Consider the following 26,024-nt stretch of genomic DNA (forward strand, 5'->3'; position numbering starts at 1 on the left):
CCATGACCCAGGAAGGATCTCTAACAGCTATCTGAGGAGTGGCCAGTGACGTTATCACTAGGCTGTAATGTAAACACTGCATTTTCTCTGAAAAGACAGTGTTTACAGCAAAAAGCCTGAAGGGAATGATTCTACTCACCAGAACAAATCCAATAAGCTGTATCCTATACAATAATCTGTGTCCTATAAAATAAGCTGTATCCTATACAATGATCTGTGCCCTATACAATAAGCTGTATCCTATACAATAAGCTGTATCCTATACAATAAGCTGTATCCTATACAATAAGCTGTATCCTATACAATAAGCTGTATCCTATAAAATAAGCTGTATCCTATACAATAAGCTGTGTCCTATACAATGATCTGTGTCCTATAAAATAAGCTGTATATCATTCAATAAGCTGTGTCCTATACAATAATCTGTGTCCTATAAAATAAGCTGTATCCTATACAATAATCTGTGTCCTATAAAATAAGCTGTATCCTATACAATAAGCTGTGTCCTATAAAATAAGCTGTATCCTATACAATAAGCTGTATCCTATACAATAAGCTGTATCCTATACAATAAGCTGTATCCTATACAATAAGCTGTGTCCTATAAAATAAGCTGTAGTTGTTCTGGTGACAATAGTGTCCCTTTAAGTAACCAGAGACAATGATCATGCTGCACACCCTTTATATCTTCCCAGAGATAGATGAAAGTTAGGCATTTCAATAAACCTACCGGACACTAATCATGTTGAGACTCTCGTTGGATTCAGCATGAGACAGTGATGGCACACACAGCAAATCACCCACTTGAACTGCCCTGTAAGAGAGAGGGTTAAAACCACCAAAATAGCCATTATTAAAGCGCATAATAAAAAAAGGACGCATAGGAGTTAATCTTATATTCTTTATTAAACAAAATGTTTTTACAAAAACAAAACTCATAACATTTTCAGTAGGGGGCGGGGCCTGACAGCCAAGATGGCTGGATGTGTTCTGTGAAGGCTCCAGCACAATAGAGCTATATACAAGCCTGTATTGCTCATTCCTGCTCTGGATGCAACTTCCCACAACTTTAATCCAGCCTAGCTCTGAGCAGGAACATGCAGATACCTGGCTTGACCCGTGGCATCCAACTATGAGGCCTAGCTTGGTGTGCAGCCTGGTGCCTGAGCTGGGGGAGGCGGAGGTTCTTCCGATACAAGGCATGCTTCCAACACCACTCGTCCTCTGGACCGGTGGGGGATATCCCTTGCAGAACAACTGACCACATGGCTGTCTCAAGATGGCTGCCGCATAACAGCACTCCTATCCCCAATAAAGCATATCTAACATGACCTGGGGGGAGCGCTTCAACATCCAATTCAACAAGATTTGCAAGGAGTTTTGGGAACAGATCTCCCACCACTGCTCAGGAAGAAATGCCCACAAACGTGCTGCCAAGCCGGCTCATCAACCTCGCTCTCAGCTGAGGGCCCGCATGTGGGCATACTTACTCAGCCCCCCACAACCCCAACAGGATCCCTCTGGCCCGAGACCATGCCAGGAGAAGATGGAGGGTTCACGAAAAAGCAGCTACAGAGTCCCACCGAGCCTGGGCTCTGAAGGGTGAGGAACTCTGGCACAGCAGCCTTAATAACACCTATATAGAGGGCAGGCTACTTTCCCAGTACCACAGAGGGGTGAGGAACATAATCCCACCTGAATAATGCTGGACTGCATGACTTGGCCTGAGCGTGCTGTGGGATAAATGTCCCACAGTTAATCCTGTCCGTAATACAGGGATTCCCATATTCCTACTCACCTAAATCTATTTAGTGACAAGTACCCAGTGGCATTATATCACCAGTGTTAATCCTAGCATGTTATACTATGAATATTTTAGATGTTTTAATACACTATTGGAAAATCCAAGTGAGTGCTCCTGTCTTAACCTGTGTATCTATTGGCCTGGAGGCACCCGGGCAATATATTTTTGATTTCTCATTTGGGGTTGAATGCCAGAGTCTGGACTTTTATATATTTAAATATATATATATTCATATCAAAGTACACGTAAAAGGATATTGACTAAATATATATATATATATATATATATATAAAATTATCATTCTATATATATTTATATATAATATAAAGTAAATATATATGTAAATACGTTAAAAAATTACATTTTAAAATGTAAAAAAATAAATTAAAAATATATATACATGTGTAATTTTGTTCTAACTGTATTATAAAATGAATATATATATTGATATCAAAATACACGTAGAACGAAATAATATATATATCTATATACATAACTATATACGTATATATCACTATAAAAACAGTAAAATATATTACAACGATGATATCGTCAGTGAAAGTGACATTTCTTGCATTTTTCACACACAAATGGCACTTACACTGACGATATTGTTGTGATACGTTTTACTGTTTTGAAACACTAATATTTGTGTTCAGCGAAGTCTCCCGAGTATAATAGTACCCCCCCATGTACAGGTTTTATGGTGTTTTCAAAAGTTACAGAGTCAAATATAAGGCTTGCGTTTCAGTTTTTTCACATTGAAATTCGCCAGATTGGTTATGTTGCCTTTGAGACCGTACGGTAGGCCAGGAATGGAAATCACCCCCATGATGGCATACCATTTGCAATAGTAGACAACCCAAGGTATTGCACACATAAAGAAACATAAAGACCCTGAAGGGTCTAACCGTTGATGTAGATTTATGAAGATGTTTTAATACACTATTGGAAAATACAAGTGAGTGCTCCTGTCTTAACCTGTGTACTTATATATATATATATTAATATTAAAATACACTTAGACAGTATATGTATTTATGTGTATGTGTGTATATATATATATATATATATATATATATATATATACTTAGATCATATATATATAATACATCTATATATGATCTAAGTATATATTATTTAATTTTACACTGTTTTAACATTTTTTTTTTTTCATACAGCAGGGGGAGTACCTGTCATAACAGGCACTCCCCCTGCTGGCAATGCGTTGGACGGCTGTAACAGCACCCCCAGGCATAAAAGGGGGTGACAGCCATTTAGTAGATCTTCCCTTCCAGAGACACAGGCACAGCTACTGTAGACACCAATCCACCGAACCGGAGAAGCATATGAATGCTCTCAAACATACGAATGCTGTTAACAGTCGAATAGGAAAAACCATACGAAAGGTTTACACTCCTAGCAGTCGAACTGGAACAGCATACAATAAATCCCCCCAAGAACGAAACAAGGCTCCATTTTGAGGGTCAAGCAGGAACAGACTGTACTGGCACATACAGCCTCTTTTATTCACAATCCACAAACATAGTACTGCCCACAGGGTTTTGAAAAGCAACCAATCAATCCGTACAATACACACAGACACTCCCACACAAAATCATCCCCTCTGCTTGTGATATGATTACTGAACACAATGGGTAATATAATTATCACAGGCAGAGAAATACAGTTTTATAAAACATATCACAGGGACCCCAAAACATGCAATAACCTCATAAAGTATAAAGTATATCCTCGGAACCGGGGGATATGGGTGAACCACATATCCAAAATTCACCCAGATCCATTCAGTAGTTTGGAAGATACAGTTTAATGCAGATTCCGCAGAACATATACAGGCTATATGAAAAATAATTACTGTATAATGTGTCCCCTGTTGTATAGTTTAAAACCACTGCACGATGTCTTTGTGCACCAAATACCGGCGAGATGGCACCGTGTAGAAAAGTCCAAACAGTGTCTGTGAGTTAAAATGGCCGCCATCCATTGTTCTCACCATGTGCTTCATCCATTGTTCTCACCATGTGCCTCTGATACATGAAATTGTGGCCACCCAGTAACTCCACAGTATTTCCCCAGATAGTTCTTAAAGGGCCAGCAGCAGCATAATAAAATACAATATGCCCAAATACTGTATTCAAAGGTCCAAATTTCCCAGGGGCCATAGTCAGCAGGCAGGAGGCGGGCAAACAGGCTTCTCCAATGCCCAGTGGCGAGGTTGGTTTCGCCACAACGGCTATGCCATCCATGTGATCGCGAGGTCCTCAGAAGGACCTCGCGATCACATGGCCCAGAGGGGCCGAAGAGGAAGGAGGGGGACTCCCTGGGCTCCCAGGTAAGTCCCCATACTGCGGTCGCCGGCGAACAGGTAACTACATAGGACACCATTTAATTGCAAACAGAAGAGGTCGGTCACCTAAACACACACACCACGACACAGACACACACACACACCACGACACAGACACACACACACCACACTACAGACACACACACACCACGACACAGACACACACACACTACAAAACAGACGCACACACCACGAAATAGACACAGACGCACACACACCATGACACAGACGCACACACAACAACTCAGACACACCACAACACAGACACACACACACCACGACAGACACACACCATGACACAAACCATGACACAAACACACACCATGACAGACAAATACACACAATGACACAAACACACATATACACCATGACCGACACACACACACACACACACCATGACAGACAAACACACATATATACATAAACCATGACAGACACACACACACACTGATACATACATTATTGCTTTTATTAATATCTGTGAGGTCCAATGGGCGACTGGCTGGTGGATTATGGAGGTAGGTGGCATGCTGGGGGGTCGTGGAGGTGGGCTGCTGGCTGTGCGTATTGTTGCCGGGCAGCGAAGGGGCTGTGATGTCCCTGATCGGCTCCAAAGCGCGTCACATAGTGAGGCCAGGGCCGGAAAAAAGACATCATATTCCGGCCCCCGGCCTCACTAAACGCGTGAGGGAGTAAAGCAGGGAAATCACAGCTCCTTTACCACCCGGCAACAATACATGCAGACAGCTGCCCACCTCCATAATCTCCCAGCTTGCCGCCTGCACCATGCCCACTGAGTATTTGTATATTTTGCCCCTTGTATTTTGTGTTCCCGCCGTTTATTCTTAAGGTTTCCCATTTCTTTCTGTGTTTCCCCATGTATTTGAAGGTATTTCATGTAGTTTTCCTGCTCCCCGTTCGGGAGAGCTCATACGAATGGAATCCATTCGTCTCCCGAACTGGGACCACCCTGATTCACCATTTAGAACGCTTATTATAACATTTTAAAACTGCAAAGGAAATCATTAACAAATGCTCCCCTGGGTGGCCGCCGGTTCATATAACCAACTGCCCCCAGGGGAAGCATTCGTTTGCCGAACGGGCCAGCCGCACGGTTTCAGGTCCCCGAGTCGGGGATCGCCCTAACTGCTCCTAACAGAGCTATAATCACCATTTACCCTACCCGGGAGCTACGAGGCCAGGCTCGTGGCTGCCCGAGAGTGCTCTCTCCAGGCTGCCTAAGTGGAGGTAACTGCCGGAGAGAGGTGCAAGCCCTAGCTACACAGCCACAGGGGTCCCGCTGACCGCCTGGAAGTCCGTGCCGACCAATGGGAGAAGGAGCGCCCACTCAAACTTACTTCAGGCTTACTTCATCTCCTTTCCAAATAAAAAATATAAAAAATATGTCGTCAATGTAACGGCGATAGGTGACCAAGTTCGCTGCAAAGTGACTATGCAAAATAAATGTCTCTTCCCAGTACGCCATAAATAAATTGGTTTTGGTTAATAGTGTTCTAATTCTAGGTGCAAAATTTTAATTCATCAGACTAAACCAAGCTACTCCATGGAACTAAATTCGGGGATGTACAGAGCCTCGAGCCCCAGATAGACGATTTCTCGGGCTCTGTATCCAGTGTGTTTTATATGTGTAACCCCGTCCCTTCCCGGGGCACAGAGCCCCTAAGTGTTCCCCCATATATGTAATGTGTTTGTGTGTACCTGTATGTGCTGTTGGTATGTCCCAGAGCGGGAGTTAGCTATCTGTAACCCAGCCCCCTCCTGCCTGCGATTATGTTATACTGAATGGAGACCCCCTGCCGGGGTCTGTGCATATAGGCTGTGTGTTCCAAATAAAGATTGTCAGAGTTTGTACCTCCAGAACTGTGTCTAGTTACTGGAGGGAAAAGAAATGTAACCCCTGTGTCTGCTGTTCCCACTTGCAGGGGATGAAGCAGGAAAAATCCTTGTAAGGACTAAGAGAGCTTGTTTCCCCATCTGTTACCCAGTTCCAGCTAGGAAGCAGCCTTTTGGCAGAGGTACCCAGCTGGGGTACAGGGAGCTCCGCAAAAAGTGGTGACAGTGGTGGGATTGCTTCCTAGCCATGGGTAAACAAGCTTGTCGTCGGGGACACCCACCTATGGGAAGTTGGGATATGGAGGGTGTGGCGAAACCAACCTCGCCACTGGGCCCTGGAGAAGCCTGTTTGCTAGCCTCCTACCTGCTGACTATGGCCCCTGGGTTATTTGGGGCATATTGTACTGTATATCGCTGCTACTGGCCCTTTTAACAGCATCTATGGACATATTGGGACTTTTGGGACTACTGTCCCTTTAAGACTGTGATACATATTCTAGTATATTGCCTGTAATATTATATGTGTATATGTGTATTAAGTTTAACCTGGGATATGTATGCAGCATTCATCTGATTGTTCGGTAGAATCACTCCATTTATTATATTGAGTGAAACTACCGAACAACCAGACCACCCAGGAATAAGTGTGCCTCCAATTACAGTTTGCAACAATGTTGCAAACGGGTAATTGGCAATCCGTGTAATGTATTCTTTGTCCTCTGGGTGGCCGCCATTCGGGAAACAAACACGTGGCGGCGGCCATCTTAAACTACCGAACAGCGGTGTTTTGCCGTCGAGTGTCTGGAACTAAAATCGGACACTTGACTAGGCAAACACCGCTGAGACCTCCATACTTCCAGAAATTCGTATGGAAACTACCGAATGACCCGCCGTTCAGTAGAAAGAACCCCACAAACAAGGGAATTCATTCAAACCCTCTCCAGTCTCTTCGGGGGGTAAAGGGGAGCAGTGTGGCGAAACCGACCTCGCCACGTGTCCTTGGAGGGGGCTGATTGCCCGCCTCTTGCCTTTGGACTATGGACCAGACTTTATGGGAATGTGATACCCCAGATAGCCATACCATGGAGCCTATTCATATAATGAAAGACTATGGGAAAGACTTTAGCTCAATGGCAATTGTACTGTGTGAGTAGGATCTGCGCGCTATTCGGTAGTTTTGTGCGTGCAGATCCCAGCTATCTGGGGATAGGTGAAATGTCTGTGTGTTATGTGTAAATGTGACTTTATGTATTTTAAAGTGTTTTATGTTGTTTTGCAACTGTGGCGAAACCAACCTCGCCACTGGGCCCTGGAGAAGCCTGTTTGCTAGCCTCCTACCTACTGACTATGGCCCCTGGGTTATTTGGGGCATATTGTACTGTATATTGCTGCTACTGGCCCTTTTAACAGCATCTATGGACATAGTGGGACTTTTTGGACTACTGTCCCTTTAAGACTGTGCTACATATTCTAGTGTACTGTCTGTAATATTATATGTGTATTTGTGTGTTAAGTTTAACCTGGGATATGTATGCAGCATTCATCTGATTGTTCGGTAGAATCACTCCATTTATTATATTGAGTGAAACTACCGAACAACCAGACCACCCAGGAATAAGTGTGCCTCCAATTACAGTTTGCAACAATGTTGCAAATGGGTAATTGGCAATCAGTGTAATGTATGCTTTGTCCTCTGGGTGGCCGCCATTCGGGAAACAAACACGTGGCGGCGGCCATCTTAAACTACCGAACAGCTGTGTTTTGCCGTCGAGTGTCTGGAACTAAAATCGGACACTTGACTAGGCAAACACCGCTGAGACCTCCATACTTCCAGAAATTCGTATGGAAACTACCGAATGACCCGCCGTTCGGTAGAAAGAACCCCACAAACAAGGGAATTCATTCAAACCCTCTCCAGGCTCTATAACACAGGCAATTCGCTTGTTTTCATTCCCTTGTTTGTGACCGACCGCAGGGCCAAAATGCATGGAACTGTTTTCGGATACTTTACCCATGCGGTCGGTCAAATCTTTGGAACCCCATATCTCCCGAACCATTCATCCGAATTACTTGAATTTTGGATATGTTGTCCCCCTGAATAAGGGCTATCCAGCGATGCTGGATTTAAAGGTGTACCCCCGGGTTTTGGGGTACATCCAGAACTTGGCTGAAAAAGTGTACCGGATAATTGAGTTTAATGTTATCTGAGGGGAGGGGATGTGTGGGCTGAACCATGTATGTGATTGGTTATTTTATGCCTCCCCCTGGGTGTGGCCTGTATGTGGATTATTGTAATAAAAGCCAGGCTGGATGAGCCAGTCCAGAGTTCCTGTTTTACCCTCAAAGTGATGTGTCGTCTCATTATTGGGGGAAGGATTTATTGCATGCTGTTCCAGTTGACTGCTAGGAGTACAAGCCTATTCGTATGGTTCCTATTCAATGGTCTACAGCATTCATATGCTTGGGAGAATTTAAAAGGTTTCTCGGATTCGGTGATTGTGGTGTCTGCCAGAGTGCTTGGAGTCCTCAGGAAGCACTAGGAGCATCCATTAACGGAGGTACTCAGTCGGGGTGCCAGGCGATCCGTTACATTGGTGGCAAGCGGTGGGATGGCGTCCTAGTGCGAGGTATAGCAGCTCAGAGACACTGTTTGGATTTACAAATTGAGGGCAACGCTAGCAGTCGTGCAGCGCCCCTGGGAGCAGACAAGTATGGAAGGTTCTGGCTCTGGAGAGGATTGGCTGGCCGAGGTGAGGCAGCGAGTGGCCGAGTATGGGGATGATATACCCATGGAGACACGCCGGGTGATCTGGAACCAGGTCATGGCTGAGCGAAACACAAGGCTGGACCGAGAATTCCGGTTGGCAAAAGAGAGGAAGTATGCTCAGCAGCAGGAGCGGTACAGCAGCCGAGTAGAGGCTGCATCCGAGGAGGTTAGCCGTCTTTCCCTGAGGCGGCGGGAGGAACCCGAAGTGGGGGTCCTCATAGACTGGTCCTGTGAGGAACCACAACAGGCAGGTAGAGATGGGACCAAGGTCTCTCCACCGGGCCCTTACTCACAAATGTTGCGGGGCCTCACGGATTGGTCCTGGGAAGACCCACAGATGGCAGGTGGAGATGGGACTGCGGTCTCTCTACCGGCCCTACAGGGATGCTGGGCAGTCGGCCCAGATCCCCAGCGGCAGTGTGCGTTACAGGGAGCTGAAGGTGCCGTTCTTGCTCCCCAGCGGCAGTCTACGGTGCAGGGAGAGGAGCCTGTTATCCCCTCTCCCCAGCGGCTGAAGGTGTGTAAGGGAGAGGAGTTTGTTATTCCCTCTCCCCAGCGGCAGCTTAGCACACCAAGGGGAGACAGTAAGCCCCACACCAGCGCAGATGGGACCGTGGTCTCTGCGCCCAAGTTACAGGGAGCTGAAGGAGCCGTCCTCCCTCCCCAGCGGCAGTGTGATTTGTTGGGAATTGGGAGCCCAGTCTCCATTCCCCAGCGGCAGGCTGAGTTACAGGGGGCAGAGGTAGTTGGTCCTACCCCCCAGCAGCAGAGTGATATGCCGGGAAGGCAGTGTGAAGTGCAGGGAGAGGAGAGCAGCGTCCTCCCTCCCCAGCGGAAGGCTGAGTTACAGGGGGCAGAGGTAGTTGGTCCTACCCCCCAGCAGCAGCATGATTGTTTGGGAATAGAGAGCCCAGTCTCTATTCCCCAGCAGCAGGACACTGAATTGGGAGGAGAGACAGTCGGTCTCCCTCCACAAAGACTGAAAGTAGGCATGGGAGAGGAGATTGTTACCCCCTCTCCCCAGCGGCAGACCATCAATGGGCAGAGTGTTCTAATGGGAGAGGAGATTGTTACCACCTCTCCCCAGCGACGGATCATCGATGGGCAGAGTGTTCTAATGGGAGAGGAGCTGGTTACCACCTCTCCCCAGCGGCAGCTTAATGTACCAGGGGGAGACTGTAAGCCCCACACCTGTGCAGATGGGACCGTGGTCTCTGCACTTCCAGCACAGGGGGTAGGGACGGTCGGTCCTGCCCCCCCACAACAGGGCTGTTTAGCCAAAGGGGAGACAGTCGGTCTCAAGCAGCAGAGCTGTGTAACTCAAGGGGAGACAGTCGGTCTCCAGCAGCAGAGCTGCGCAGCTAAAGGGGAGGCAGTCGGTCTCCAGCAAGGCTCCAACCAGACTACTCCCGGGGTAGTGCTGGCACCAGGGCAGAGTACCGCTGGGCTCTGCCCACTCAGCAACCCACCAAAACAGCCTACCAGTCCCCCACACAGCCATGGTGAGGCACCTGGACCTGGTCAAGTTTTTCTCTTACTCAGGTGTAGTAACCATTTATTGTGGGTGGGCTGTACTGCTGTTTCTGTTTTGTGGGTGGGCTGCTGGACTAACAAGGGCACTGACCGGCAAGAGGTCAGGTACCCTGTTAGTCTGTTTGGAAAAGGGGAGAAATGTGGCGAAACCAACCTCGCCACTGGGCCCTGGAGAAGCCTGTTTGCTAGCCTCCTACCTGCTGACTATGGCCCCTGGGTTATTTGGGGCATATTGTACTGTATATCGCTGCTACTGGCCCTTTTAACAGCATCTATGGACATATTGGGACTTTTGGGACTACTGTCCCTTTAAGACTGTGATACATATTCTAGTATATTGCCTGTAATATTATATGTGTATATGTGTATTAAGTTTAACCTGGGATATGTATGCAGCATTCATCTGATTGTTCGGTAGAATCACTCCATTTATTATATTGAGTGAAACTACCGAACAACCAGACCACCCAGGAATAAGTGTGCCTCCAATTACAGTTTGCAACAATGTTGCAAACGGGTAATTGGCAATCCGTGTAATGTATTCTTTGTCCTCTGGGTGGCCGCCATTCGGGAAACAAACACGTGGCGGCGGCCATCTTAAACTACCGAACAGCGGTGTTTTGCCGTCGAGTGTCTGGAACTAAAATCGGACACTTGACTAGGCAAACACCGCTGAGACCTCCATACTTCCAGAAATTCGTATGGAAACTACCGAATGACCCGCCGTTCGGTAGAAAGAACCCCACAAACAAGGGAATTCATTCAAACCCTCTCCAGGCTCTATAACACAGGCAATTCGCTTGTTTTCATTCCCTTGTTTGTGACCGACCGCAGGGCCAAAATGCATGGAACTGTTTTCGGATACTTTACCCATGCGGTCGGTCAAATCTTTGGAACCCCATATCTCCCGAACCATTCATCCGAATTACTTGAATTTTGGATATGTTGTCCCCCTGAATAAGGGCTATCCAGCGATGCTGGATTTAAAGGTGTACCCCCGGGTTTTGGGGTACATCCAGAACTTGGCTGAAAAAGTGTACCGGATAATTGAGTTTAATGTTATCTGAGGGGAGGGGATGTGTGGGCTGAACCATGTATGTGATTGGTTATTTTATGCCTCCCCCTGGGTGTGGCCTGTATGTGGATTATTGTAATAAAAGCCAGGCTGGATGAGCCAGTCCAGAGTTCCTGTTTTACCCTCAAAGTGATGTGTCGTCTCATTATTGGGGGAAGGATTTATTGCATGCTGTTCCAGTTGACTGCTAGGAGTACAAGCCTATTCGTATGGTTCCTATTCAATGGTCTACAGCATTCATATGCTTGGGAGAATTTAAAAGGTTTCTCGGATTCGGTGATTGTGGTGTCTGCCAGAGTGCTTGGAGTCCTCAGGAAGCACTAGGAGCATCCATTAACGGAGGTACTCAGTCGGGGTGCCAGGCGATCCGTTACATTGGTGGCAAGCGGTGGGATGGCGTCCTAGTGCGAGGTATAGCAGCTCAGAGACACTGTTTGGATTTACAAATTGAGGGCAACGCTAGCAGTCGTGCAGCGCCCCTGGGAGCAGACAAGTATGGAAGGTTCTGGCTCTGGAGAGGATTGGCTGGCCGAGGTGAGGCAGCGAGTGGCCGAGTATGGGGATGATATACCCATGGAGACACGCCGGGTGATCTGGAACCAGGTCATGGCTGAGCGAAACACAAGGCTGGACCGAGAATTCCGGTTGGCAAAAGAGAGGAAGTATGCTCAGCAGCAGGAGCGGTACAGCAGCCGAGTAGAGGCTGCATCCGAGGAGGTTAGCCGTCTTTCCCTGAGGCGGCGGGAGGAACCCGAAGTGGGGGTCCTCATAGACTGGTCCTGTGAGGAACCACAACAGGCAGGTAGAGATGGGACCAAGGTCTCTCCACCGGGCCCTTACTCACAAATGTTGCGGGGCCTCACGGATTGGTCCTGGGAAGACCCACAGATGGCAGGTGGAGATGGGACTGCGGTCTCTCTACCGGCCCTACAGGGATGCTGGGCAGTCGGCCCAGATCCCCAGCGGCAGTGTGCGTTACAGGGAGCTGAAGGTGCCGTTCTTGCTCCCCAGCGGCAGTCTACGGTGCAGGGAGAGGAGCCTGTTATCCCCTCTCCCCAGCGGCTGAAGGTGTGTAAGGGAGAGGAGTTTGTTATTCCCTCTCCCCAGCGGCAGCTTAGCACACCAAGGGGAGACAGTAAGCCCCACACCAGCGCAGATGGGACCGTGGTCTCTGCGCCCAAGTTACAGGGAGCTGAAGGAGCCGTCCTCCCTCCCCAGCGGCAGTGTGATTTGTTGGGAATTGGGAGCCCAGTCTCCATTCCCCAGCGGCAGGCTGAGTTACAGGGGGCAGAGGTAGTTGGTCCTACCCCCCAGCAGCAGAGTGATATGCCGGGAAGGCAGTGTGAAGTGCAGGGAGAGGAGAGCAGCGTCCTCCCTCCCCAGCGGAAGGCTGAGTTACAGGGGGCAGAGGTAGTTGGTCCTACCCCCCAGCAGCAGCATGATTGTTTGGGAATAGAGAGCCCAGTCTCTATTCCCCAGCAGCAGGACACTGAATTGGGAGGAGAGACAGTCGGTCTCCCTCCACAAAGACTGAAAGTAGGCATGGGAGAGGAGATTGTTACCCCCTCTCCCCAGCGGCAGACCATCAATGGGCAGAGTGTTCTAATGGGAGAGGAGATTGTTACCACCTCTCCCCAGCGACGGATCATCGATGGGCAGAGTGTTCTAATGGGAGAGGAGCTGGTTACCACCTCTCCCCAGCGGCAGCTTAATGTACCAGGGGGAGACTGTAAGCCCCACACCTGTGCAGATGGGACCGTGGTCTCTGCACTTCCAGCACAGGGGGTAGGGACGGTCGGTCCTGCCCCCCCACAACAGGGCTGTTTAGCCAAAGGGGAGACAGTCGGTCTCAAGCAGCAGAGCTGTGTAACTCAAGGGGAGACAGTCGGTCTCCAGCAGCAGAGCTGCGCAGCTAAAGGGGAGGCAGTCGGTCTCCAGCAAGGCTCCAACCAGACTACTCCCGGGGTAGTGCTGGCACCAGGGCAGAGTACCGCTGGGCTCTGCCCACTCAGCAACCCACCAAAACAGCCTACCAGTCCCCCACACAGCCATGGTGAGGCACCTGGACCTGGTCAAGTTTTTCTCTTACTCAGGTGTAGTAACCATTTATTGTGGGTGGGCTGTACTGCTGTTTCTGTTTTGTGGGTGGGCTGCTGGACTAACAAGGGCACTGACCGGCAAGAGGTCAGGTACCCTGTTAGTCTGTTTGGAAAAGGGGAGAAATGTGGCGAAACCAACCTCGCCACTGGGCCCTGGAGAAGCCTGTTTGCTAGCCTCCTACCTGCTGACTATGGCCCCTGGGTTATTTGGGGCATATTGTACTGTATATCGCTGCTACTGGCCCTTTTAACAGCATCTATGGACATATTGGGACTTTTGGGACTACTGTCCCTTTAAGACTGTGATACATATTCTAGTATATTGCCTGTAATATTATATGTGTATATGTGTATTAAGTTTAACCTGGGATATGTATGCAGCATTCATCTGATTGTTCGGTAGAATCACTCCATTTATTATATTGAGTGAAACTACCGAACAACCAGACCACCCAGGAATAAGTGTGCCTCCAATTACAGTTTGCAACAATGTTGCAAACGGGTAATTGGCAATCCGTGTAATGTATTCTTTGTCCTCTGGGTGGCCGCCATTCGGGAAACAAACACGTGGCGGCGGCCATCTTAAACTACCGAACAGCGGTGTTTTGCCGTCGAGTGTCTGGAACTAAAATCGGACACTTGACTAGGCAAACACCGCTGAGACCTCCATACTTCCAGAAATTCGTATGGAAACTACCGAATGACCCGCCGTTCGGTAGAAAGAACCCCACAAACAAGGGAATTCATTCAAACCCTCTCCAGGCTCTATAACACAGGCAATTCGCTTGTTTTCATTCCCTTGTTTGTGACCGACCGCAGGGCCAAAATGCATGGAACTGTTTTCGGATACTTTACCCATGCGGTCGGTCAAATCTTTGGAACCCCATATCTCCCGAACCATTCATCCGAATTACTTGAATTTTGGATATGTTGTCCCCCTGAATAAGGGCTATCCAGCGATGCTGGATTTAAAGGTGTACCCCCGGGTTTTGGGGTACATCCAGAACTTGGCTGAAAAAGTGTACCGGATAATTGAGTTTAATGTTATCTGAGGGGAGGGGATGTGTGGGCTGAACCATGTATGTGATTGGTTATTTTATGCCTCCCCCTGGGTGTGGCCTGTATGTGGATTATTGTAATAAAAGCCAGGCTGGATGAGCCAGTCCAGAGTTCCTGTTTTACCCTCAAAGTGATGTGTCGTCTCATTATTGGGGGAAGGATTTATTGCATGCTGTTCCAGTTGACTGCTAGGAGTACAAGCCTATTCGTATGGTTCCTATTCAATGGTCTACAGCATTCATATGCTTGGGAGAATTTAAAAGGTTTCTCGGATTCGGTGATTGTGGTGTCTGCCAGAGTGCTTGGAGTCCTCAGGAAGCACTAGGAGCATCCATTAACGGAGGTACTCAGTCGGGGTGCCAGGCGATCCGTTACAGAGGGCACGTACCGTCGGGAAGTATCCCACTTCGACAAAATACTTCAGCAGTGGCTACAGGATGTTCTACGCTGTAGTGGTGGCCCTATGCCAGACGAGAGCATATCAGAATGGAGAGTGGCCCTCCGATCCGATCTCTGGAGGAAGAACCTCGACGAAATGTGACCCCTTCCAGAGCGAGGAACTCCCAACCACCGACCAGCGCTGGTGGGAGCAACTTGATTTGCGGATGCCGTTCCTGGGAGACCAGCCATTAGAGGAATGGGTAATAGCACTAGAGACGCTTGTCATGACCGAAGTGTGGTTGGATGAATCCTACCGGGCCCTGCGGCGGCATACATCCTTCCTCTACCCATGGTTGGTCGAGCCTAAGTGCATTGAGGGAGAAAACTACGATGGCCCTTGTTTGCTGTGGGAGGCTTTTGCGGGTATGGTGTTCGGAGACCCTGACGGTTCCCACTTCTGGGACATCCGAGAGAATCGAGACGGCAGCTCCGACCTTACCGAGATAGTGGAGCTGCAGCCAGACCTGACTTTCCTGGCTACCTTGGAGTGTGAACTTGAGTGAGACTACATGCGCGTGTTCCGCTGGTCCGGTCTCATCCGGCAGTGTGAGGTCCAGGAAACGGAGCCAACCGGTCTCGTTCCCCAGCAGCAGTGTGAAGTCCAGGGAACGGAGACAACCGGTCTCGTTCCCCAGCGGCAGTGTGAAGTCCAGGGAACGGAGACAACCGGTCTCGTTCCCCAGCGGCAGTGTGAAGTCCAGGGAACGGAGACAACCGGTCTAATTCCCCAGTGGCAGTGTGAATTATCGGGAGGGATAACCACAGGAACGGAGGGTGTCGTGGCTGGGACTTCGGTCGCCACGGGCATCCTACAAGTGGAAGAGTTGGCACCTCCGACTCTTCCTGAGGCTGATCCCAGCGACCTGCTATGGTCTGGTCAGCGGGTGGCAGGCGAAGCTACGGCCGCCACAACCCCTTCCCTTAAAGATACATCGGAATCCGAGTGCAGCCAGCATCTGCTCCCCCCTTCCCCAGAAGCGAATTTGGTGTGGAGGCGCGGGCCTCCGGGCAGAGGGCAGGCAGCCTCTGCCCACCCTTGTTGCCTAAACCGGTCCCTGGTAGCTGGATGAAATCCAGAGGCCCATATATGTAATGTGTTTTAATGTGTGTACCTGTATGTGCTATTGGTATTTTCAAGAGCGGGAGATGGCTATCTGTAACCCAGCCCCCTCCTGCCTGGGATTGTGTTTTACTGAATGGAGATCCCCTGCGGGGGTCGGTGCATAAAAGCTGTGTGTTCCAAATAAAGATTGTCAGAGTTTGTACCTCCAGAACTGTGTCTTGTCTAGTTACTGGAGGGAAGGGAGATTTAACCTGCTGTTCCAGCTTGCAGAGGATGAAGCGGGGAAAGTCCTTCTAAGGACTAAGAGAGGAAGTTCCCCCATCTGTTTCACAGTTCCAGCTAGGAAGCAGCCCTTTGGCGGAGGTACCCAGCTAGGGTACAGGGAGTTCCACTACACCGCCCGCCTCAACAATTCCCCAGTCGTCCTCCCGTCCGCCTCTGAGGTAAGGAGCTCACATATCCCAGGCGCCAAGCCAAAATTCCTAGGAGCCATGGTGACCTGGTTTTTGTCGAGCCCTGCTATACATGTTGTCTATAACAAATGTTACAGTGAAGAAACAAAAAGGTAACTGAACCCAAAATGTAAGATCATTGAAAATTATTTAATGAACATTAAAATGTCTGATGTGTTGTAGCATTTTATATCCTTGTAATATGAATATTTATCTGTCTCTGTATTAGTTGCAAATATTTTTCTCTAGTCATGCACTTCAGACTGGGTTTTTTGCCTTCTTTTGGATCAAAAGCATATGTGAGGAAGGCTGAACTTGATGGACGCAAGTCTCTTTTCAGCTATGTAACTATGTCCATTGTTTTACAGTGGTCAAAAACATATTTTGATAGACGGGTGGACTAGACACGAACAAGCACTTATTCATAAGATAAATTTGGCAGCCAGGAGAGACGTAGCGGCGGATTGGCTTAAACAATCCACGCCACCGATTAACGGAGTCGTTAATAGAATTAGGGAAGTATACTTGATGGACAATCTGACAGCAAGAGTTCGAGGAACGCAAAAACGCTTCCAGAAAGTATGGGCACCTTGGGAGGATTGCCCCCTGCGCTGATTTGCTTAGCTGACATAGAGACTGTATGATAGGTAGGCAATGGGACATTGCTCCTCGCCCCCCCCCCCCCCCTTCCCCACCCTATTCTTCCATCCCTTTCTCTCTTTTCTATCTATAAGTTTCTCTTTCATAACCCTTTAAAACTAAAGTTGACAGCCAGTAGCTGGACATACAGAGGAATACTGACAGGCATACAATATTGTTAGAGGAAGTAAGCGGTGGTTCCTAGGCAATCACTACACACAGGTTTCTAGGACACAACCCTCTAAAACTGAAGTTGACAGCCAGTAGCTGGACATACCGAGATATTCTGACGGGCATACAATATTGCTATACTGCACCCTGTATGCATTATGTGATGTTCTCGATGCATGTGCACTGTTTCCCGTCAACAAAATCGACTTATTGCACCATGTATGCTGTTTCTATGTCAATGGATGTGCATTATGTGATGTTCTCGATGTAGGTGTATTATTTCCCGCCAACAAAACCTAATTACTGCACCATGGATGCTGTATATATGTCAATGGTTGTGCGTTATGCGATGTTTTCGATGTATGTGCATTATTTCCCGTCAACAAAATCGAATTACTGCACCATGTATGCTGTATATATGTCAATGGATGTGCATTCTGTGATGTTCTCGATGTATGTGTATTAAGAAGGGCCCCGTTCTGTATGCATTTAATTTAAACAAATATAGTGTTTCTTTGTGCAATTATATTTTACCGCCCAAGTGTAATAATTTTCATACTGTATGGCTTTATTCATAGATTGGAAGGAATGGTTCTATAATCCTCACATATTTTAAAGAATCAGGTAATATTACACCTCCAAGTTAACTGAATACTTAGTGGTTTAAAAGCTTTTGCACTTGGATATTCACTGTGGCAGAACCTGTGCCTTTTTGTGTGTTTTCCCCTGGTTTTATGTGTTCCCCGTGTATTTTGTGTCACATACGAACAGAACACATTCATCTCCTGAACGGGGACCTCCCCGGTGCCCCATTAGAACATTCCCACCAATTAATCAGAACGTTCGCACTTGCACGCCCAAGCTAATGGCCTGTGCGATCTCTGCAATGGTACGTTGAAGCAGACGCTCCGTTCCTTTGCAGCAACGCGCAAGGATTTCTGACGCATCTCTTGTTCACATATCGGGAGGTGCCCCAGGAATCCACAGGATTCTCTCCGTTCAAATTCTTATTCAGGCTTAGAGTTAGAGGGCCCCTAGACCTTGTTCCCTGCTACCAGGCGGCCCCCTCGAATGATCCGCAGAAAACTGAGGAGGCTTGGACCCTCCTGCACAAGGAAAAGTCAATCCAAGCCGTGGCAGACAATAGAGATCACCACAGGCAGCCAATGAAACTAAATGGCCGTACCGTGTAAGGACTGCAGGACACCAGGACCACCCTGACCCTGGTGCAGCCCCAACTGGTCACCGAGGCAGAACTGACCGGAGGAACCATTGCCGTCCAGGTAGCAAGGGGAGCCTTCCATAGGCTACCCATCGCCAAGATACACTTCAACTGGGGCGCAGAGGACAAACTTGTTGAAGTGGAGGGCATGCACAACCTTCTGGCCCATATACTGCTGGGCAACAACCTGGGCCAGCTAACCTCCACGTATCTGCCCACTGATGGCCCCGGGGAAGCATACCTGGTGCTGACACGACAACAAGCCCTCACAACCCATGACGGCTCACACTCTGAGGCTCAGGTTGGCCCCCGTGCCCTCCCCCTGCCCCAGTCCCCTTGCCATGGGATAAGCATGCCAAGTTTGGGAGGGAAGTAGTCTCTGACCCTGCCCTCCAGACATATAGGGATAGGGTGGCCACTAGTCAGGCGGGGTTGGGCAGGGAACGGTTTATCTGGGAGAAGGGATTGCCATACCGCATAGCGGAGCGAGTAGGTTTAGGGACAGCTCCTACTACCACCAAGCAGCTAGTGGTACCCAGGAAATATCGGTATGAGCTGTTGAAATAGCTCATGATATTCCCCTGGCAGGGCATTTGGGAGTGAGTTGTACAAAGCATCGACTCACCCAAAGCTTCTTCTGGCCAGGCATCTCCCTGAACCTGCGGCAGTACTGCCAGTCCTGTGATGTCTGTCAGAAAGTGGGAAAGCGGGGCAACCGGCACAAGGCCAAGCTCAAGCCACTACCCATCATTGCAAACCTCTTCGGCAGAATAGCTGTCGACATCATAGGTCCCCTGGCTAAGCCTAGCCCTCATGGGATGAAATATATTCTGACCGTTGTGGACTATGCAACTTGCTACCCCAAGGCAGTCGCACTGAGCAACATTCAGGCAGACACTGTGACCGTAGCACTGACACAAGTGTTCTCCTGGATGGGTTTTTCCTGGGAGATCATCTCGGATCAGGGTACCCAGATTACTGCTGAGATGACTCACCAGTTGTGGAAGTTATGCGGCATTAAACGGATCCTGAGTTTCCCTTACCACCCCCAGACTAATGGCCTGTGCGAGAGCTTCAATGCTACGTTGAAGCAGACGCTCCGTACCGTTGCAGCAACTCGCAAAGATTTCTGACGCATCTCCTGTTCGCATATCGGGAGGTACCCCAGGAATCCACAGGATTCTCTCCGTTCAAATTCTTATTCAGGTGGAGAGTTAGAGGGCCCCTAGACCTTGTTCCCTGTGTATTTCGAGCTCTATACCCTATTTTCCCGTTCGTGAGTGTTCATACGAACAAAACCCATTCGTCTATCGAACAGGGACCACCCCGGTGCCCCATTAGAACGTTCCCACCAATTAATCAGAACGTTCGCACTGGCAACATAAGTGTGAAACCACAAGGGAAGTAATTAATGAGTGCTCCCCTGTGTGGCCACCATTTCGTACAGACGAACGCCAACCAGGGGGAGCATTTGTAACCGAAAGGAGATGCTTTCCTTGCAGGTTTCAGCACTGGAACAGAGATTGGTCGGGGAATATGCCACTGTGGGGATGCCTGAGGTTGGTGGGGACACTTTTGGGGCTAGTTTGGCTGGCTTTTCTGTGCCTGGGAGACAAACGGACGGTCTCTTTTGCTGTGCTTTGTCTACTAGGCACAGAGGCTCCCGGGACTATTTCTGTGACTATTCATTGCATGAATAAATTCTGGAATGTGGCCAACGTAAACATTGATTAGAGATAAGGTTTCTTCTTTCAGCGCAACTATAAATTTAAAAAAAAAAACAGACACAGGATTACCAGAAAAAGATATACTAAAGTAATTAAAGATACCCATAAAAGATGAGACTAGTGAGTCAAACGCATCACTAAATTCTAGGGATGCACCGAAATTTCGGCTGCAGAAATTTTCAGCCAAAAATGGGCTTATCCATGTTTTTTTTTTTTTTATTCTTTATTTTTGGTGCATAGAATAAATTTGTACATATTTGCTGGCAATGCCCCAACAGCAATTGCGGGCGATTCAATCAACAAATAAGCTCAAAGTTGGAGCATAACAGTGCACATTTTGTTTTTATGGTGATGTAGATAGTAATGTGATGCTATCCCATAATGTTAAGTTTCCGTGTGGACCGACTAGTAGTGTATAGGTTGTGTGGTCAAAGATTGGTCTTAGCTCCTAAGTTAGTGAGTCTCCCCCCATAGCCGTAATGTGCCTGGGATCACGGTCTCCCTCTCTAAGCAGGTGGGTACTATGGTTGTCTGCCACTGAGTGTCTTTCGGGTCGTTGTGGAGTGCTCCATCCGTGCGAGGGGGATGCGTGCCCGTGTGAGTGTGATAACCCTGGAGTCGTAGGTGGCAGTGTCTGCAGAAGTGCACTCTCAAGTCCCCGTGGGAGCTCCTGTTGGGTGGGTGTATGCAGTTGGGGCTCGCGGTGGAGTTAAGGCGTCGATAGTCAGAGTGATACCCGTCGCGTTGGCCATAGGGGGAACCTAGCATGCCTGGATTACCCTGAGGCATTCAGTGGAGGGGGAGGGTATGATGTGAGACATTGTGGATGTCGGGAGGCTGTTGATGCACTGTGTCCCGGCGTGGGAATCAAGTGGGGAGGTTCGTGTAAGGTACATACCATCGTGTTCTATAAGAAATCTGAATAAGTTAAGGTAAGTTAAGCTACAGCCTTAGCTGGTGGGTTCAGATTGGTGTGCTTAGGTACAAAGTCCCAGGTGGCTGCTGGGTCCCAGCCATGTGGGTTCGATTGTCCTGCTGCTTGTACTGTTGGGTCCAGGAAGTCAGGTTGAAGGCCCAGTGCCTGTAGGTGTGTAGTCGCTTTGGCTTGGTTGCGGATGGAGTGTCACGGTAGTGTACCCCAACACGCAAGATTTAGTCCAACGAGAGACAAGATAAAAAGATACGTCTTACCGGGCCTTAGAATGGCCGGACTCGACGTGGACAGGGAAAAGACAGAGTCAGGAACGAGCCGAGGTTAAGGGAACAGAGAGACAGCGAAAGCAAGAACTAGTCAAGGACTGGTACACAGGAGTCAGGAAACCGGCGAACAAGACAAAGCAGGGCCGCCATTTTAAGGTTCCTGGTCACCATGTGCCTGCCGCCACAGATACCCGATGCTCATACCCTGCCGGGGTTTGTCAGGTTTCGTTTTTTTGGTTTTCCGTCCCATGGGGCAGATGATAGGTACTCTCTGTGAGTTTTGTGAGGGTTGCTTAGTTTAGTTGTTTTTTCTCCTCCGTTAGGTCAAAGCTCGGAGGCCATGCGACTGTCTGCTTCAGTAGTTAGGCCACACCCCTCCATTCCATGTTTTTTTGCTTAGGGAAGTTAAGTTTTAAAGGGGCTTTTTCTGGGTTCAAGTCCCCTTCATGTACGAACCATTGTTTCATCCGTTGGGATATATAATTCCATAATTTTGTTAATTTTGGTCATGTCGACCAGATATGGACAAAATCCCCTTTTGGCACACACCGCATCTCCGACAATTTGGCAAAGCATTGGGATACATTTTTCTGAGTATTGAGGGGACTCTATACAAGAGGTTAATTAATTTATTTTGGACCTCATTGAGATTCAAACAATGTACTGATTTATAGAGATTCTCTAAAGACTTAATCCACTCATTTATATCGATTTGAATTTTTAATTCCTTTTCCCATTTTTTAATAGCTGATGGGAATATTTATTTTTTAGTTTGTCTAATCCGTTCTTGACATTAGGCGGTCAAGTGACTATCTTGTTTTAAGATCTTATTAATTTCTTTTGTCAGAATTAGATTAGATTAGATTCTATATAACTGTTAACTCTAAGGTACTTAAATAGGTCCACATTTGGAAGATCGTATTCATTTTGAAGTTCTTGAAAAGTCTTAATATTAACTCCTGTCGTTAAATCTTGACTACATCTGATTCCTTTTACATGCAAGGGGTCTGTATTAATATCCTCCATTAAGCCATTTAATATCTCAAGGGGAAGAAACAGTCAAATGTTATTTTTCAAATCATTTTTATCTTTGAATCTCTTCCAATTTAGCAAGATATGATTTAAAGGGGAGTCAATCATTTAGGAGCATATGGGATTGTTGTATTTTAGAGGACCAAAATAGTAACAACATGTCCCGGGTCTTTGTCTCGTTTTTTTCTAGGATGTACCAGTTTTCATTTATTGCTCTACTATTTTGTGTTGCTATTGCATGTGCCAAAAGAGCTGCATATGCATATTCCTGGATAATTGGGATCCCTAATCCTCCTTTATTTATTTTTTAAAGTAATAGTAGGCCCAGTCTTGGTCTGTTATCTAACCAAATGTTTTAAAGGACCACTCTAGGCACCCAGACCACTTCAGCCTAATGAAGTGGTCTGGGTGCCAGGTCCAGCTAGGGTTAACCCATGTTTTTATAAACATAGCAGTTTCAGAGAAACTGCTATGTTTATAAATGGGTTAAGCCTTCCCCCAAATCCTCTAGTGGCTGTCTCATTGACAGCCGCTAGCGTGATTCTCACTGTGAAAATCACAGTGAGAGCACGCAAGCGTCCATAGGAAAGCATTGTAAATGCTTTCCTATGAGACCGGCTGAATGAGGAGGAGGAGAAGAGCTCCCCGCCCGGCGCTGGAAAAAGGTAAGTTTAACCCCTTTCCCCTTTCCAGAGCCGGGCGGGAGGGGGACCCTGAGGGAAGGGGCACCCTCAGGGCACTATAGTGCCAGGAAAACGAGTATGTTTTCCTGGCACTAGAGTGGTCTTTTAAGTAGTCTGTTGGTCTCTTTTATTAAAACAAGTAAATGTATTGCTAGGAATTCAGCAGAATGTATTGATATATTGATTCCCAAATAAACCAAACTTTGGATTTCCCATTTAAAGTCATATTTATCCTTAATTTTATTTATCTGTAATTCAGACATATGTAGAGGAATAGCAGTCATTTTTGAGACATTTAGTTTATAGTTCGAGAGAGTACTATATTCTTTTATGCAGCTCATAATAGCATCTGTCGAGATACAGGGGTCTTGTATTGTCAATAATATATCGTCGGTATAGAGTTTTATTTTTTGTGATTTCACATTAGCAAATCCTATAATGTTATTGTGTTCTCTAATGTCCCTTGCGAGAGACTCCAGCGAGAGAACATGGAGGAGTGTGGACAGCGGGCATCCTTAACGGGTGCCGTTTGTTAGTGAAAACCATGTCGATTTTATTCCAGATCCTATAACTCTACCTGATGGTCTATAATAAAGGGCCATAATAGCTTTGCAGATATCACCCTCTAATACAAAAAGCCCTCATTGTCTGTGCCATATATTCCCAACTGACCCTGTCAAACGCCTTTTCGGCATCTAATGACAGGGTCAGTGGGGGGGGGTTGGATTTTTGAGCTTGTTCGTATATACAGTGGGACCTCAGTTTACAAACGACTCGGTTAGCATAATTTGGGCTTTACAAATGAAAATCCATTAAAAATAATGCCTCGGTTTACAATTTTTTTTCGCAATACAAAGCAAATTTCTCCAGGATGCATTGCACCTGGGAGGTTTATAGCACTGCCCCCTGCATGCTGGAGCCTCGCCACGACGAGTGTGGAGGTGTTGCATCGCATTTTGGAGCCATTCTGGAAATTGTTTGCAGTTGTTTTGGGACTTTTTGGTGCATTTCTCAAGCTGTGGAAAGTTAGGGAGCTGAGCTTCGTCATTTGCATGCCTTTTATTGTGTGTTTTGCATTGTGGGTTGGTTTCCATGCCAACTCATTTTTACTTTTTTCTGACCTCCAGAACGGATAAATCGGTTTTCAATGCATTGGGAAACTGCGTTTCAGTTTACAAACTTTTCGCAATAAGAAACGTCCCGGGTCCCACTATATTCCTAAGTGACCGTATATAATTTACTGAATATCTCCCTGAGACAAAACCAACTTGGTTATTGTCTATTAAAGTTGTTAGTACAGGTTTTAATCTTTCAGCTATGGTAGCCGCATATATTTTAATATCTTGATTTAAAATTGATATAGGTCTATAACTGGCAATATCCTCTGGATTTTTACCTGTTTTGAGGATTGACACTATATTTCCATGCAGAATCTCTCTGAGTATATTTCCTTTCTTAATAAATTAATTAAAAGTCCTAACAAGGTGTGAAGCCAAGTCCTTTGCATATAATTGGTAGAAAAAAACATCAAAGCCATCAGGACCTGACAACCGCAAGAGGCGCTTCTGCGATTCTCACTGTGAAAATCAGTGAGAAGACACTGACGTCCAAAGGAAAGCATTGAGTAATGTTTTCCTATGGGCGGTTTGAATGCACGCACGGATCTTGCCGCGCATGCGAATCTGACGTCGGCAGGAGGATGAGAGTTCCATGCACCGAGGGAGCCCGGCGCTGGAGAAAAGTAAGTGGCTGAAGGGGTTTTAACCCCTTCAACCAGCGGGAGTGGGCGACCTAAAGGCCCTATAGTGCCAGGAAAACGAGTTTGTTTTCCTGGCACTATAGTGGTCCTTTAAACATTCAACCTTCTATTACAAGTGCAACAAAAAACTGTACAACGACAAAGTGCAAATTCTGTGTAGGGCACCACTGTCACAAACATGACAAGGATAATGCTTTTTTATTTTATTTTTTACTTCTTATATTGATATGGTTGTGTATATCCCATTTTTTCAATTTTTTCCTTACCCTGCTACTTTAAAAATTAGGTCTTAAAAAGTATGCCTTGAATGCCTTCCAATATATTAAGTTAAAATTTGCACTACTGATATTATAACTATCCCTGTCTGATAAATGAATTTGTTTTAAAAAAACTTTTGAAATACTTGTGTCATTTTTAAATTGACTATTGACAATTTGGAATATTATTTATTGATGGGTACTGTCACTTTTATTATTTAATATTGTGTCTTTGTAACATATTGTGTGTGTGTGTGTGTAGCATATCCTGCTTTTTAATTATTACCGTATATACTCGAGTATAAGTCTTTCAGCAATTTTTTGTGCTGAAAAACCCCCACTCGAGTCACTGTCTGTATTATGGCAACTTACATTGCAATAATACAGACCAGGACCGCCGGGCTCATTACAAGAACGGCGGTCCTGTTGGGGGCTGGCAGAGAGCTGTAACTTACCTTTCCTGCAGCTCCTGTCAGCTCCCTTCTCTCTCCTTCGGTCCGGTCAGCTCCCCTGCAAATCTCGCGAGAGCCGCGGGGTCAGAGCTCCGTGCGGCACTCACACCGCGAGACTTACACTGGAGGAGAAGGGAGCTGACCGGAAAGGAGGTGAGAGAAGGGAGCTGACAGGAGCTGCAGGAAAGGTAAGTTACAGCTCTCTGTCAGCCCCCCTCCTACACAGCCCATCCACTGGACCACCAGGGAATGAGAGCCCCCCTTCCTGGCCATGTATCAAACAGGTAGGGGCGACGAAACAAATATAAATAAAAATGTAAATAATAATAAAATAATCATAATAATATAAAAAAATTATAATATA

General features: G+C 47.1%; 1 protein-coding gene across 1 annotated transcript in view; it reads right to left on the bottom strand.

The window, feature by feature from the left end:
• PEX6 (peroxisomal biogenesis factor 6) overlaps positions 1–26,024 on the bottom strand; it is a 203,806-nt gene that overhangs the window by 141,450 nt on the left and 36,332 nt on the right. The window contains exon 3 of the mRNA XM_063444206.1: positions 731–814. Within this exon, the coding sequence (XP_063300276.1) occupies positions 731–814 (84 nt within the window). The remainder of the gene's footprint in view (positions 1–730; positions 815–26,024) is intronic.

Source organism: Pelobates fuscus, chromosome 2 (genome assembly GCF_036172605.1).
Source record: "Pelobates fuscus isolate aPelFus1 chromosome 2, aPelFus1.pri, whole genome shotgun sequence".
NCBI classification, from domain to species: Eukaryota; Metazoa; Chordata; class Amphibia; order Anura; family Pelobatidae; genus Pelobates; species Pelobates fuscus.